This window comes from Cervus elaphus, chromosome 22 (assembly GCF_910594005.1).
Source record: "Cervus elaphus chromosome 22, mCerEla1.1, whole genome shotgun sequence".
NCBI classification, from domain to species: Eukaryota; Metazoa; Chordata; class Mammalia; order Artiodactyla; family Cervidae; genus Cervus; species Cervus elaphus.
In genome coordinates, this window is record NC_057836.1 from 21,178,091 (window position 1) to 21,191,645 (window position 13,555).

At 36.5% G+C, this 13,555-nt stretch overlaps 1 protein-coding gene across 1 annotated transcript; it reads right to left on the reverse strand.

Annotated features, from left to right (window-relative positions):
* Positions 1 to 3,163: 3,163 nt before the first annotated feature.
* Positions 3,164 to 4,093, reverse strand: LOC122680070 (taste receptor type 2 member 10-like). The gene has a single exon (XM_043880946.1). The coding sequence runs from the start codon at positions 4,091 to 4,093 to the stop codon at positions 3,164 to 3,166; it is 930 nt and encodes a 309-aa protein (XP_043736881.1).
* Positions 4,094 to 13,555: the final 9,462 nt, after the last annotated feature.

The window sequence follows — 13,555 nt, forward strand, 5'->3', positions numbered from 1 at the left end:
CTTTTTAAATATTTATGTGTAAGAACTCACAGACAACATAAATTTGCTTTTCTTCATTTAACACTCTGTAAGATTCATCTTTCCATATGATTGTAGCTCATTTATTCTCACTGCTATCCTGTACAGACAAGGAAGCCTGTCTTTTTGGCAGTGAGGGAAGGAGCTATGCATTGTTCAACTGTCTAACTTCTCTTAAATTTTTCCTTCTTTTTTTTCCACTCAGGTTCTGTAGGGTATTTCTTTGCTCTTTTTTTCCCTCTCCTTTCCAAAAGCAGTCTTCATGAGACTGTCTTTCAAACTTTGCACACTCTTAACTTCCTTTGATGTAGTCCTTGCTGTGAATTGCCAGGATCCTTTTTCAGTGTTTCCACAATTATCATTAATATTTTTTCTTCCTAGAATGATTTTAATCATCTTAAATCCTCACTCTGCACTGATATCTTTCACACAATTTTTTCCAAAAATGTCTTATGCCACCAACACTACCACAAAAATCCATAAGGGGATACAGCAGAAGCTGGTCCATCTTCATCTTGTTATTGACTCATAGCCTTTTCCATTCTTTGTGATAAATCAGTAACCTACTGAGTACACCGGATTTCTGAGTTCCATGAGCCACTGTAGCAAATTAACCAAACCCAAGTAGAGTTTTTGGAGCCTCAGACTTACAGCCAGTAAGTCAAAACCATAGACAACAACCTGGGCTTGCAATTGGTAGCTCAAGTGGGGGTATTCTTGTTGAACTGAGCCCTTCACCTATGGAATTTGATGTTCTCCTCAGGTAGGTAGTGCCAGGGTTGAATTAATTTCTTGGTGACTCCCATTAGAACTGGGTGTCAGAATCAATATATGTATGTTCAAGATTATTCATAGCAACATTGTTTGCAATTGCAAAATACCAGAAACAAACCAACATATACACAGAATCTGTTCAATCAAATCTGGTACATTCAAATGTTGGAATACTGAAAAGGTGTGAAAGAGAATGAAAAACAACTTCAGAAAAGGATAGAATGATTTCTAACCTATTGTAAAAGAAAAGAGTAAACTGCAAAGTGTCTTTTATGTAAGAAATGTGGAAAAAAATTAGTATGTGCATACTTATTTTTTCAAAAATAAAAATAGGAAGAAAGCAAAATTAATGGAATTTATTATCTGTAGTGGAGAAGGAAATGTCAACCCATTCCAGTATTCTTGCCTGAGAAATTCCATGGACAGAGTAGCCTGGAGGGCTATAGTCCACGGGGTCACAAAGAGTTGGCAACTAGTAAGAGGCTGAACACATTTTATCTGTAGGGAGTAATTTAAAACGAGATTGATGTTATAAGGGGTGAATGATAATATTCTCAGGATGGTGTTTGATTGTGTTTGACTCTTTAAATAATGTTGATATTTTAAATTAAAAAATAAAATAAGGACTGGGGAAAAATCCTACAACTGAATAAATTAAAAAACCCTCACTTTAAAAAAAATGAATACTATAATCATGCAAAAGGTAAAGAAAGAAAACTAACCAAAACAACTTTGAAACACAGTATTTTGATGGTTATGCCCTGATTCAGGTAAACATGAGCTGTAACTGTGGTTAATAGTGTCTTCTTCGCCCCACCCTTTCTCCCTCCCTCACTTCCTCCCTCCTTTCTTTCTTCCTTTCTCTCTCCCTCTTTCTTCCTCTTCTTCTCTATATGTGAGTTAACAAGTCTGAAACTATTTTCAGTGTATCCTATGTGTGCATGCTCAATTGCTTCAGTTGTGTCTGACTCTGTGCAACCTTATGGACTGTAGCCTGCCAGGCTCTTCTGTCCAAGGAATTTTTCAGGCAAGAACACTAGAGTAGGTTGCCATTTCCTCCTCCAGGGGATCTTCCTGACCCAGGAATCGAACCCCCATCTCTTGTGTCTCTTGCACTGCAGGTGGATTCTTTACCACTAGAGCCACCTGGGAAGTCTTCAGTGTTTCTTCAGTTCAGTTCAGTTCAGTTCAGTCGCTCAGTCATGTCCGACTCTTTGCAACCCCATGAATTGCAGCATGCCAGACCTCCCTGTCCATTACCAACTCCCGGAGTATACCCAAACCCGTGCCCATCGAGTCAGTGATGCTATCCAGCCATCTCACCCTCTGTCGTCCCCTTCTCCTCCTGCCCCCAATCCTTCCCAGAATCAAAGTCTTTTCCAATGAGTCAGCTCTTCACATGAGGTGGCCAAAGTACTGGAGTTTCAGCTTCAGCATCAGTCCTTCCAATGAACACCCAAGACTTATCTCCATTAGGATCCTAAGATTCAACGGGATCTTAGGACTGAACAAATGAGTAAATACACTAATAAAAGTGAGAACCATTTTTTTCACCGTTAAAGACAGGGTTTACATCGTGGAAAGATGGAAGCCTGTGATTTTGAAGTGGAATTAGAGATATTAGCATAAATATGCAATGTATTATACATATCGAGAGGAGAGACTGAGAAACAGAACTAAGTAAGTTTGTGGAATGTTTGTGTCCAACCAAATCTTGCTTTTCAAATACCTGGCTACACTAAAAGAAATGAGGAAATCTTGGGGAAAGAGTGAATCCAGTCTGAATGACACAGACTATACAACGAACCTGAAATATTTTGTTGTGTAAAATGTAAAGAAAGATGAGTAGAAGCATGGGGACGAGTCAAAATGACACAGGAACCAACCTGAGTGATTCTTACTGAACAAATCTGGAGGAATGTAGGCATTTATACAAATAAAAAATAGTAATATAATAACAATAATGATAATATTTCTTTGAACATCTTGCTGAAGATACTGCCAAGATATCTCTATCACTACTTCAGAGGACTCAGGTAAAATGAAGTGGGAAATCTTATTTTAGAGAATTACTCCATCCATCAACATTTTTATAGTAAATACTCTCTAACCTTCTGGAGGTGATGGATGCAGGAAGAAGCAACTGTAAGAGAGGGAAGCTGATGGAGCCATTAGATTTGTGTGTGGGGTTAAAATCTCCCTGAAGAGTGAAATTCCCTGAGTTGTAGTCAGGATCACTGTGGAAGGTTGTGGTGATGTTCAGTAACATAGTTGAAACCAATGCAAGAAAGCAGTGTAAGTGAAACAGATCTTCAGGGGCTTTCTTCACTTGATGACTTTATTGGAATGTCCATTTCTTTGAACAAGCCTATCAAGGCGTTCTGAGAAGTTTCTCTTTTTCCCAGCACTGTAATGGCTTCAGTACCCTCAAAGAGGCTTGCTTGAGCTTCCTATTTCCTAGAATTAGGATAAGCAAGTGACCCCAGAGATAGAGGACTGTGGTTGTCATGCCAAAAATAAAAAGCAGTTTGTTTTCAGGCACTGTCACACTTGATATTTGTATGGCAGTGCCTACAAAATTCAAGATAAAGAGGATGATAAAAGACACCAAGACTTTCATTGCTTTAATATGTGCTTCTGTACCGGGGTCTCTGAATCCTGTGGCATTCAGTTGCATCCTCCTGTTGTGTCTCCAAAGAGAAGTGAGCAACAAGACACATGTAATCAGGCATAGGATAAAAAGGAGAATGACACCAAGATGGAGCCAAATTTGCTTTCCAAAAAGTTCATCTTTATACATATCCATTGACCAGCCTGTGCTTTTATTTTTCTTTCTATTATCATTAGCAATCTTCACAAAATGTGGAAAAGTAACTAACCATGAAATAAGCAAGCACCCCAAAAGAAGGAAAAGAACCATGTTGAGTCTACCCTTCAACCAGAGAAAGATGCGGTGGGAAAAACTGGATATCTTCAGGAAATAGAAGATGCTGAGGCAGGTGGCAAACCAGATACTTGATTGATTCATAACTATCCATAAGTAACCATTATATTCAATTAGGTTCCCAGAGGAATGTACATCTGGAGAGAATAACTTTAAAAATCCATCAGTAACTATTGTCCATATCAGGCAAAATCTGGAAGTTGCTAAGCCAGTGAGAATAAAGCTGATAGTAGAGATCCTCTTGTTTTTCATACAGTCAATGCAGCTTACAAGTCCAATAAATCCATTCCCTAAAAGTCCCAATATTGACTCACTAACTGCTACAAAAATGAGGAGACTTTCCATTATACTCAGCATGTCTGCCAATCCCTAATAGTGTTTCTGTTCCATCAATTTTAAATTACCTGCTGCAGAATGAAGTATATATTGCTGTTTGATGGTAGAATGAATTTTCTCTCCTTCATTTCATAAAGACTTAAAATGCCCCTGAATTACTGCCTTGGGATGAATCCAAAACACCTTCACAGAGACCCCTCCAGTTATGAGCATAAAATTTAGCTAGTCTACAAAATGTGTGACCAGACTAAATACTTAACCACTATTTGTTAAGATGCAAATAAAAGTTTCTATTTCAGGGACTCTACTTGTCCTCCAGGGTCTATTTTGCGTTTGTTATCCTGGATTGTGTAGTAGGAATGCCAAATATATGCCTACTGAACACAGTACAAACAAAAATTGTGCTTCACCTTTTTCAGTGTCAACAGTAACATTGTCATTTATTTTGTGTTAAGACTGGCAGTTTAGATATATAAAGCAAAAGTAGTGCAGAGAAGAGATGAATGTATTTAGCCATTGTATACCAAGCTGCTGCTTTTAAAAATATCAGTAAGACTGATTAGCCTTTAGTCATGCTAACTAAGGAAAAAAGAGCCCAGAAGTGAAAAAAGAGTTATCTCAACTGATCCCATGGACATTTAAGGGAGTATTACAAGCACTTCTATGTTCACAAACTTGATAAATTAGATGAAATGTACTAGTTCTTTGAAAAATACCAATTGCCAAAACTCACACAGGAAGAAATAACAATGTGAATAGGTCTAAATCTGCTATTAAAATGAAGAACTAATTAATAACCTTTCAGAGAAAGCACCAGACCTAAGTAGAGGCACTGGTAAATTCTAACAAACATTTAAGAAATATTGTACTAATTCTCTTCAGTCTCTTTTATAAAACAGCAGAGGGAGTACTTCACAACTTATTCTTTTTTTTTTCCATTTATTTTTACTAGTTGGAGGCTAATTACTTTACAATACTGTAGTGGGTTTTGTCATACATTGACATGAATCAGCCATGGAGTTACATGTATTCCCCATCCCGATCCCCCCTCCCACCTCCCTCTCCACCCGATTCCTCTGGGTTCTAAGGTCAGCCTTACCATAATAACAAAACCAGACAAAGATATTAGTAGAAAACTACAGACCAATACATTTCACCACCATAGATGTGAAAATTCTCAACATATGTGAGCCAATTAAATCCAAAAATGCATATAAAAATACATAGCAAAAACAACCAGGATTTAGCCTGAACATACAAGCTTGGTCCAACATTTGAAATTTATTTAATGTAACCCATCACATCAACAAATGAAAAAGAAACACGCAGTGTATCAATATATGTAAAAAAAGCACCTGACAAAATCCAACATGATAAAAACTCCCAGTAAATCAGGAATAGAGGGAAATATCTTTTACTTGATAAATACTATATACAACAAACCTAGAGCTAACATTGTGCTTACTGGTGAAATACTCAAAGTGTCTCTACCAGTATCAGGTCCAAGGCAAATACATCCTTTGTCAGCACTCCTTTTCAGCATGTGCTGGAAATTCTAACTAATATAATGAAACAAGAAAGATAAATAATAGGCATACAGATTGGATGGAAGAAAGAAAGCTATCTTCGTTTGCAGTTGACATGATCATCTATGTAGAAAATCCAAAAGAAGTAACCAAAGAATTCCTGAAATTGATAAGCAGTTATCGCAACATAGCAAGATACAAAGTTAAGATACTAAAGTCAATTGCTTTCTTATACATCAGAAATGAACACATGGAATTGGAAATGGGAAACAATAGCATTTCCACTGCATCCAAAAAGTTACATAGGTATAAATATGACAAACGCAAAACCTATATGAGGAAAACTTCAAAACTCTGATAAATGAAAATAAAAAAGAGCTAAATAAATTTAACAGTCCATGTTTATAGATAAGACAATAAGACAATAAATATTGTCCAAATGTCAGTTACTCCACACTTGATTTATAGATTCAGTGCAATCCCAATCAAAACTTCAGCATGTTATTTTGTTGATACCAACAAACTGATTCTAAAGTTTATATGAAGAGTCAAAACCCAGAACAACCTACTCGCTATTGAAGGAGAGGAATCAAGTCAGAGAACTGACACTACTTGAGGTCAAGACTAAATAAGAGAGTGTGATATTGGCAAAAATAATAAGCAGATAAATGAAACATGCTTCCCTGGAGGCTCAGAGGGTAAAACGTCTGCCTGCAATGCGGGAGACCCGGGTTTGATCCCTGGGTCAGGAAGATCCCCTGGAGAAGGAAATGGCAACCCACTCCAGTATTCTTGCCCAGAGAATCCCATGGACAGAGCCGGCTGGTAGGCTACAGTCCACGGGGTTGCAAAGAGTCGGAGACAACTGAGCGACTTCACTCAAATGGAACGTAATAGAGAGCCTACAAATATAATCAATTGATATTAAATATAATCAATATATATAATCAATTGATATTCAACAGAAGAGCAAAAGTAATACAATGGAGCACAGATAGTCTTTTCAATAAACAGTGCTGGAGCAACTGGAGATCCATAGGCAAAAAAATGAATTTAGTCACCTACCTTACATAATTCACAAACATTAATTCAAAGCACATAATAGACCAGAATGCAACAAACAAAATTATAAAACTCTTAGAAGAAAACATAGAAGAAAACCTAGATGATCTTGGCAGTGGCAATGACTTTTAAGATAAAACACTAAAGGCAAAATCTGTGAAAGATGTTATTAATAAGCTTGACTTCATTAAAAAAAATATTCTGCTCTACAAAAGATAAAGTCAAGAGAAAGAAAAGACAAGTAACAGACCAGGAGAAAATATTTGTAAAAGACATATCTAATAAATTACTGTTTTTCAGAATATAACAAGAATTCATACTACTCAACAAGATGTAGATAAGAAACAAAATGTAGATAAAATTTGGGCCAAAGATTTTAATATACTTCACCAAAGAAGATATACAGGTGTCAAATTACGATATTCTGCTGGCAGTGGGCCCCTGATCCATGAATAAAATCCTGACTGGTTTCAATAAACTGAAATAAAGGAGTTGCAAACGTTGATTTCAAAAAAAGTTGTCTGTTTCCAGCAGGGCAAGAATAAGAAAATAGATACAGTTGTCATTAGCAATTATCTTGTAACCCCCAAAGAGAGGAACTCTAGGATGAAGACCCTAAGGTCAACAGAATAGGGAAGTAAATAACCTGAGTCTTTGGTCATGGACTGGAACCGACTCTATCTTAGATGCCTAGGTAAATGAAATAATTAATTCTCTTATAGTTTACACTAGTTTGAGACTAGATTTATTTTCTTAATACCCGAAAGCTTCCTGACTAATATACTCCCCCAAATATTGCTAATATGTACACATTCCCAGGGGTTGATTCATGTTGCATATAATAAAGCATGATGTTTCATATTACTTTAGGAATATTAACAATTAAAGACTAATTCTTTTTATCTGTGGAAACATCACTCAGTATATAAGGTTAATATAATTAAGAATATATTAACATTTTCCAATCATTTAGCAATATTTATTAAACTATAACTTCATTCAAAAGAGAAAATAGGCAGAAAAATATCTCATTTCTTTAAGCTATGCACCTTTATATCTATTTCCATAATTTATGTTCATTTATTTGAATAAGTTTCCCTTTTTCAGGGTAAAAGAGATTCTATTTTAGTGTCTTTACCAAAGCCCTTAGGTTTTCTCTATTGTCTTTTCAAGGAAAACTCACTTTCCCTGTCACCACACAAACTAAGTTGCAAATGTCACATACTAGCATAAAGAGAATTTCCATTTCACCAGGAACCAAAATTTCATGCAAAGTAGACAACATTTTCATGGTAAATAGATCTTAGGCATCAGATTACTTTAGAAGGGAAAATTTTTAAGTAACTATTAAAAATATTCAGAAGACTCCTGTTCTATTCAGAAACCTAGAAATTACCAAGAAAACCTTTACAAAAGAGCTTTATTATTTTATTAAATAGCTGAATTTATTCAAATATTTAAATAAGGTAAATCATCTGCCTGCCAAGCAGGAGACATAGGTTTGATCCCTGGGTTGGAAAGATCCCCTAGAGAAGGAAATGGCAATCCACTCCAGTATTCCTGCCTGAAGAATTCCATGGACAGAGGAACCTGGCAGGCTACAGTCCATGGAGTAACGTTAGACTTGGGCATGACTTAGCGACTCAACAACAAATATATACTAAAGTATTTACAGGTTTAGTATATTTCTGTACATTGTCTTGAAAGAATTCAAGAAAGATTACAGTATTCATTCACAGAATTTCAGTCAATAAAGACTTTAATCAAGTATTTATTGAAATATTAAACATTCTTATATTAAGAATATACAAAAAGACACCAATGCATTCTGTATTCACTCAGTTTCTAGATTGTTATTTCCAAGAATGTATTCTTAATATTTCTAGGTTTGGGGGGAAGATGAAGTGTAACAGTTAATTTTGTTTTATAAGCTGGTAACTGATCAATATTTTTTAATATCTTTGGATGAACAAAACACTAGACAAAGTCAATAGTGTTTAATTGAAACTGCATGCCTAAAAATGTTTCTTTATTAGTCTTAAGATTCTAAATGATTTATTTTTTGAACCTTAATCTGTAAAATTGATAATTATTATCATAACATATTATTTTAAAATTTCTTTTACCATGTGTTTAGTTCCAAGAATGCCCTCTTATTTCATTGAGCTTCTTTGTTTTTCTGGTTTGCTCCTTTGCAATTTTAGTTTCTATGTTTTGATTTTTGTTATCTTATATTTTCTCTCTTCTTTCATAGAATTGTTTTCTTGAATTTGATGGGGAATATTCAGCACATATTACTCAAGAATTTCTGCTCTCTGCAGTTGCTCTTTTTTAAAATTGTGCTTTACATTTACTTCTGTGCTGTATATGGTTTTTTAAAGTATTTTTGTCTTTTCTTTTCATTTGCTTACTCAGTCTTAAACAGTAAGACTTCAAATTAAACCTGCAATTTCCCCGTGATTCTACTGAATGGATTTCAGATTAGCTTACTTTTCAGTCTTGCGTGGATTTAGATTATCCTTGAGTTATCGACCTAGACAGATAACTAACTTTCTACCCAGCAATCCAGGAAAGCTGGACAGAGTCAGTCCCTCTGGTAGTTCCAGTAGGGACTGGAACTCATCAGTGTTACCTCTGTGTTTTCAGGAGCTTCTAAGATATACATGACAGGTGCCAGACTAAATGTAACCCAGTCTCCTCCAAACAGAGAAATAGATTGGGCGTGTTTTACTCCTATGGGATCAACTTCTTCCATGTCATACAGAGCATTAATTTAAAATAACAGAGCCTTGGGATAACACCTCATCCCATCAAGTTTCTGTAATGTTCTCTAAGGGGCCCTCCCACAGTTTACTCAGTTCAACGCTCTTGGCTACCTCGACAACTATTTCTTCAAGACCATCTCTGCTGGCTTGCTATTATCTGACACCTCCTGAACTCTAGACACACACAGAGACCCCACCATAGATGTAAGAATGCTTCATCTGCAGCTATGGAAAAGGCTGGTGAGAAACTGCCCCAAGCTGCAGTCATTGTTTTATCAAGGCCAGGGCTCCCAGGATGCAAGTATATTGACAGCAGACATTTGGATGTCTTTCCACTGTCATTGTTAATAAAAATTCAGGTTTTTGCTTATTCTAAAGATGAGTTCCTATAGTCCTAAAGATATATGATATTCTAAAATATCTCCTAGGAGGATTATGCAGAGGATTTTCCTGGCAGTGATTAAGTTTATGGCTACGATGTATGAAGAGATGTAGGGGATAAATGGTAGGTACAGTCCATGGGGTCACAAAGAGTCGGACATGACTGAGCAGCTAACACACACACACACCTGGGTCAAAGCATAAAGGCTTCACTCGCTGAAGTGGGACACGGGTCAGTGTACAGACACAGATGTTGCCAGGGTCTCAAGCTACTAGTTTAGGTTGGAAACTTCACAGTTTGCCCCTTAATTTATAGCATGACATATTTTGAATATTTTCTGAATTTTTAAGTTATCTTATATTTTTTTACTTTCCTAATAGATTTTCTTTCAGACTGATTAAACGTTCTTCATTATTGGCACCAATGCCTCACTGTCACTCTCAGAAACTTTGCTATTTCTATTAAACAAGAAGGTTAAGAAAACATACCCTTTTTTTGTTGTTGTTTATGCTACAATTAAAAATCATATATTTCTTTACAATTTTTAGAATTTTCTTTGTATCCAATAGTAAAGTATATGACCCACTGACTAAGTAGATTTATTTAAAAGTTACCCTTCATAGAATACATTTTTTTTTCTCTTCCTTAAAAACCAACACTTAATTAATAAAATGTGTCATAAAGCAGTGTAGCAGACTACTTAAAATAACAGAATCAAGAACTAATAAAAGAGGTTTAATTCATTCTTTTTCACACACCCTTCTATTTTTGAGCCAGGATGAGTTTGGCTAACACTAGATTTTGAATGCTAGCACTAATATATTACAATAAGTCACATGTGATTACTATCAGTATTTTCATCAGAGAAAATGGTAAAATAAATATTTGTATAACTTTCTGAGATTTAAATTAAATAACTATGTCAAATTGCCAAGGATAGTTCATGGAATCCAAGTAACCATTTTCTCTGATGTCAATAGCCTGGTCAATGAAGATTTTTTTTGAAATACTATCCAACACAATATGAAACCAGTGGAGGAACACTGGAGACTCTCACTGAGTTGTTTTCTTCAGAACATAAATGGTTCCCCTCCAGTTCCTCCACCCAGTGAAGGATTACATTCTCTTGGTACAAGATCCAGTTTGCCTTAGCGCATTCACAGAAGTCTGTCTTTTTTTCCATTCCCCAGAGTCAAAACAAAAGGGTGAATAGAAGGATAGAGGAATGCTACAGTGTTAACAACAATATAAGCAATTTCATCTTCTAGATTGAAATAGCACCAATCTAAAATAAGGGCATAATATAACAATGGAAACAGTAACAAACTTCATTTTCTTGGGCTCCAAAATCACTGCAGATGGTGACTGCAGCCATGAAATTAAAAGAAGCTTGATCCTTGGAAGAAAAGCTATGACAAACCCAGACAGAGTATTAAAAAGCAAAGACATTATTTTACCAACAAAGGTCTGTATAGTCAAAGCTATGGTTTTTCCAGTAGTCATGCATGGATGTGAGAGTTGGACCATAAAGAAGGCTGAGTGCCAAAGAACTGATGCTTTGAATTGTGGTGTTGGAGAAGACTCTTGAGAGTCCCTTGGACTGCAAAGAGATCAAACCAGTCATTCCTAAAGGAGATCAGTCCTGGGTGTTCATTGGAATGACTGATGCTGAAGCTGACACTCCAATCCTTTGGCTACCTCATGTGAAGAGTCGACTCATTAGAAAAGACCCTGATGCTGGGAAAGATTGAAAGCGGGAGGGGAAGGGGACGACAGTGGATGAGATGGTTGGATGGCATCACCGACTCAATGGACCTGAGTTTGAGCAAGCTCCAGGAGATGGTGAAGGACAGGGAAGCTTCCCTACCTGTGCTGCAGTCCATGGGGTCGCAGAGTCGGACAAAACTGAGTGACTGAACAACAACAGCAGAAGAGCAGCCAAATAGTGCACAACAAAGAAAATGATGAAAGAAGTCAAGGTATTTTTAGCTCTCAAAGAACCCCTGTGTTGAAGTCCCTGGGACCTGTGCTGTGGCGTGTCATCTGCTTGGTATGTCTGCATAAGGAAAAGATTAACAGGAAAAATACAGTGAGTGATACAGACAAGGGGATGAGAGATCCAAGGCTGAAGAGAACTTGACTGCTATAATACTGATTTTTATGCTTATATTTTTCCAAGTTAAGTCTTTCCTTTTGTAAATGCTTGCTGAACACAAAAGTAGAAATTTTATGCTCAGAAGATTAAAAATCAAAGAGAGACAAAATCCCAACATAATGGTGAAAACAACTCTATCTCTTCTGCACTTCAGCCAGAGAAGAAAGGGGTGGGGAAAATTAGATAGCTTGAGGAAGTAGAAGACACCGAGGCAGGTAGCACACCCGGTACTTAAGGAGTTGCTCAGATTCCAGGAGAACTCAAAAACTCCTCTTATTAACTGGTGACTATCAAATATTTCTAGATGGAACACTACTTTAATGACATCTAGGAGAAGTATGAATATCTGCTAATCCATGTGAAGGTGAAGTCAAACAAGGCACTATTCTTGCTTTTGACCAAGTCAGCACAGAGTACTAGTGCAATTAATCCATCCCCCTCAATTCCTGTTATGAATTATAACATTTCAATGATCATAAAAATCTTTTGATTACAATGGACATGACTGCAGAAGTAAAATCCCAGTTACTTTGGTCACCGCTGATAGGTCTCTCAAGTGATGTTTTGAAAATGATACAACCGTTGAGAACACTCTTGGTCAGGGTTGTATTTTGGAGTCTGATTCAGTGCAAAAAAATATCCAATCATGAGATGAGAAAAATGGGTATCTTCCTAAAAAGCACTTAGAGATGTGAAAACCCTTCAAACTGCAATCTTCACATAAGTATGAGCTCATTGACTAATTCACTCTTTTGCCATTGTCACAGGTTGAATTCATTTATGAGTTCGACTGAAGGTGAAGCCATATTTGCCAAGATGCAATTAAGGAGATTAATGACCACTGTTTCATGCTTTCTTCTGCCTCAAGCAGGAAATGTTGCATAGATTCATGGTGGAATTTAAAGTGACAAATTCCATCCCAGATTTCTATAAATTCTGATTTCTGAGATAACATGCCCAGGATCCTGAATTCTTAACTGGCTATAAAAATGTCAATTCAGTATCCTTAAAGGATATAAACACCATGCCCAGCTTTTATAAACTTTTTATTAATATGTCTGACCTCAAGGCTTTCCTATTTCTGGCAAATCTTGGTAGGCCTGAGCTCTACACCTCCCCACTCCTAGGCCAAAAAATTCCAAATTGACTAGGATCTTATGTCCAAAGCATATAAGAAGAAAAATAGGAAGATGCTCTTTCTTCCCAGAGCCTTTTGCTTTCTTCTGTTTTCTATCCTGATCTCACTGAACTTCCAACCTGACAACATTCTAAGGTCTCATCTGAGTAGATTAGAATTTTGGAAGCTGGAAGCAAACTTCAAGGAGGAAACTACTGACCCCATTTACTCATCCACGTAAAGTTCCAGACCTTAATAGGATGATGTAGTAGGTTGAATTGTGTATCCCTAGCAAAAGGTAGGACCAAGAGCTAACCCCTGGTGTCTGTGAATGGGTTCTTATTTGGCAAAGTCTTTGCAGATGTAGTTTGGGATTGGAATCTAAACATAATGATTGGTGTCCTTAGAAGAGAAGGGAGAGGAAGTTTCAACATACAGAAAGAAGAAGACCATGTGAAGATGAAGGCAGGATTGGA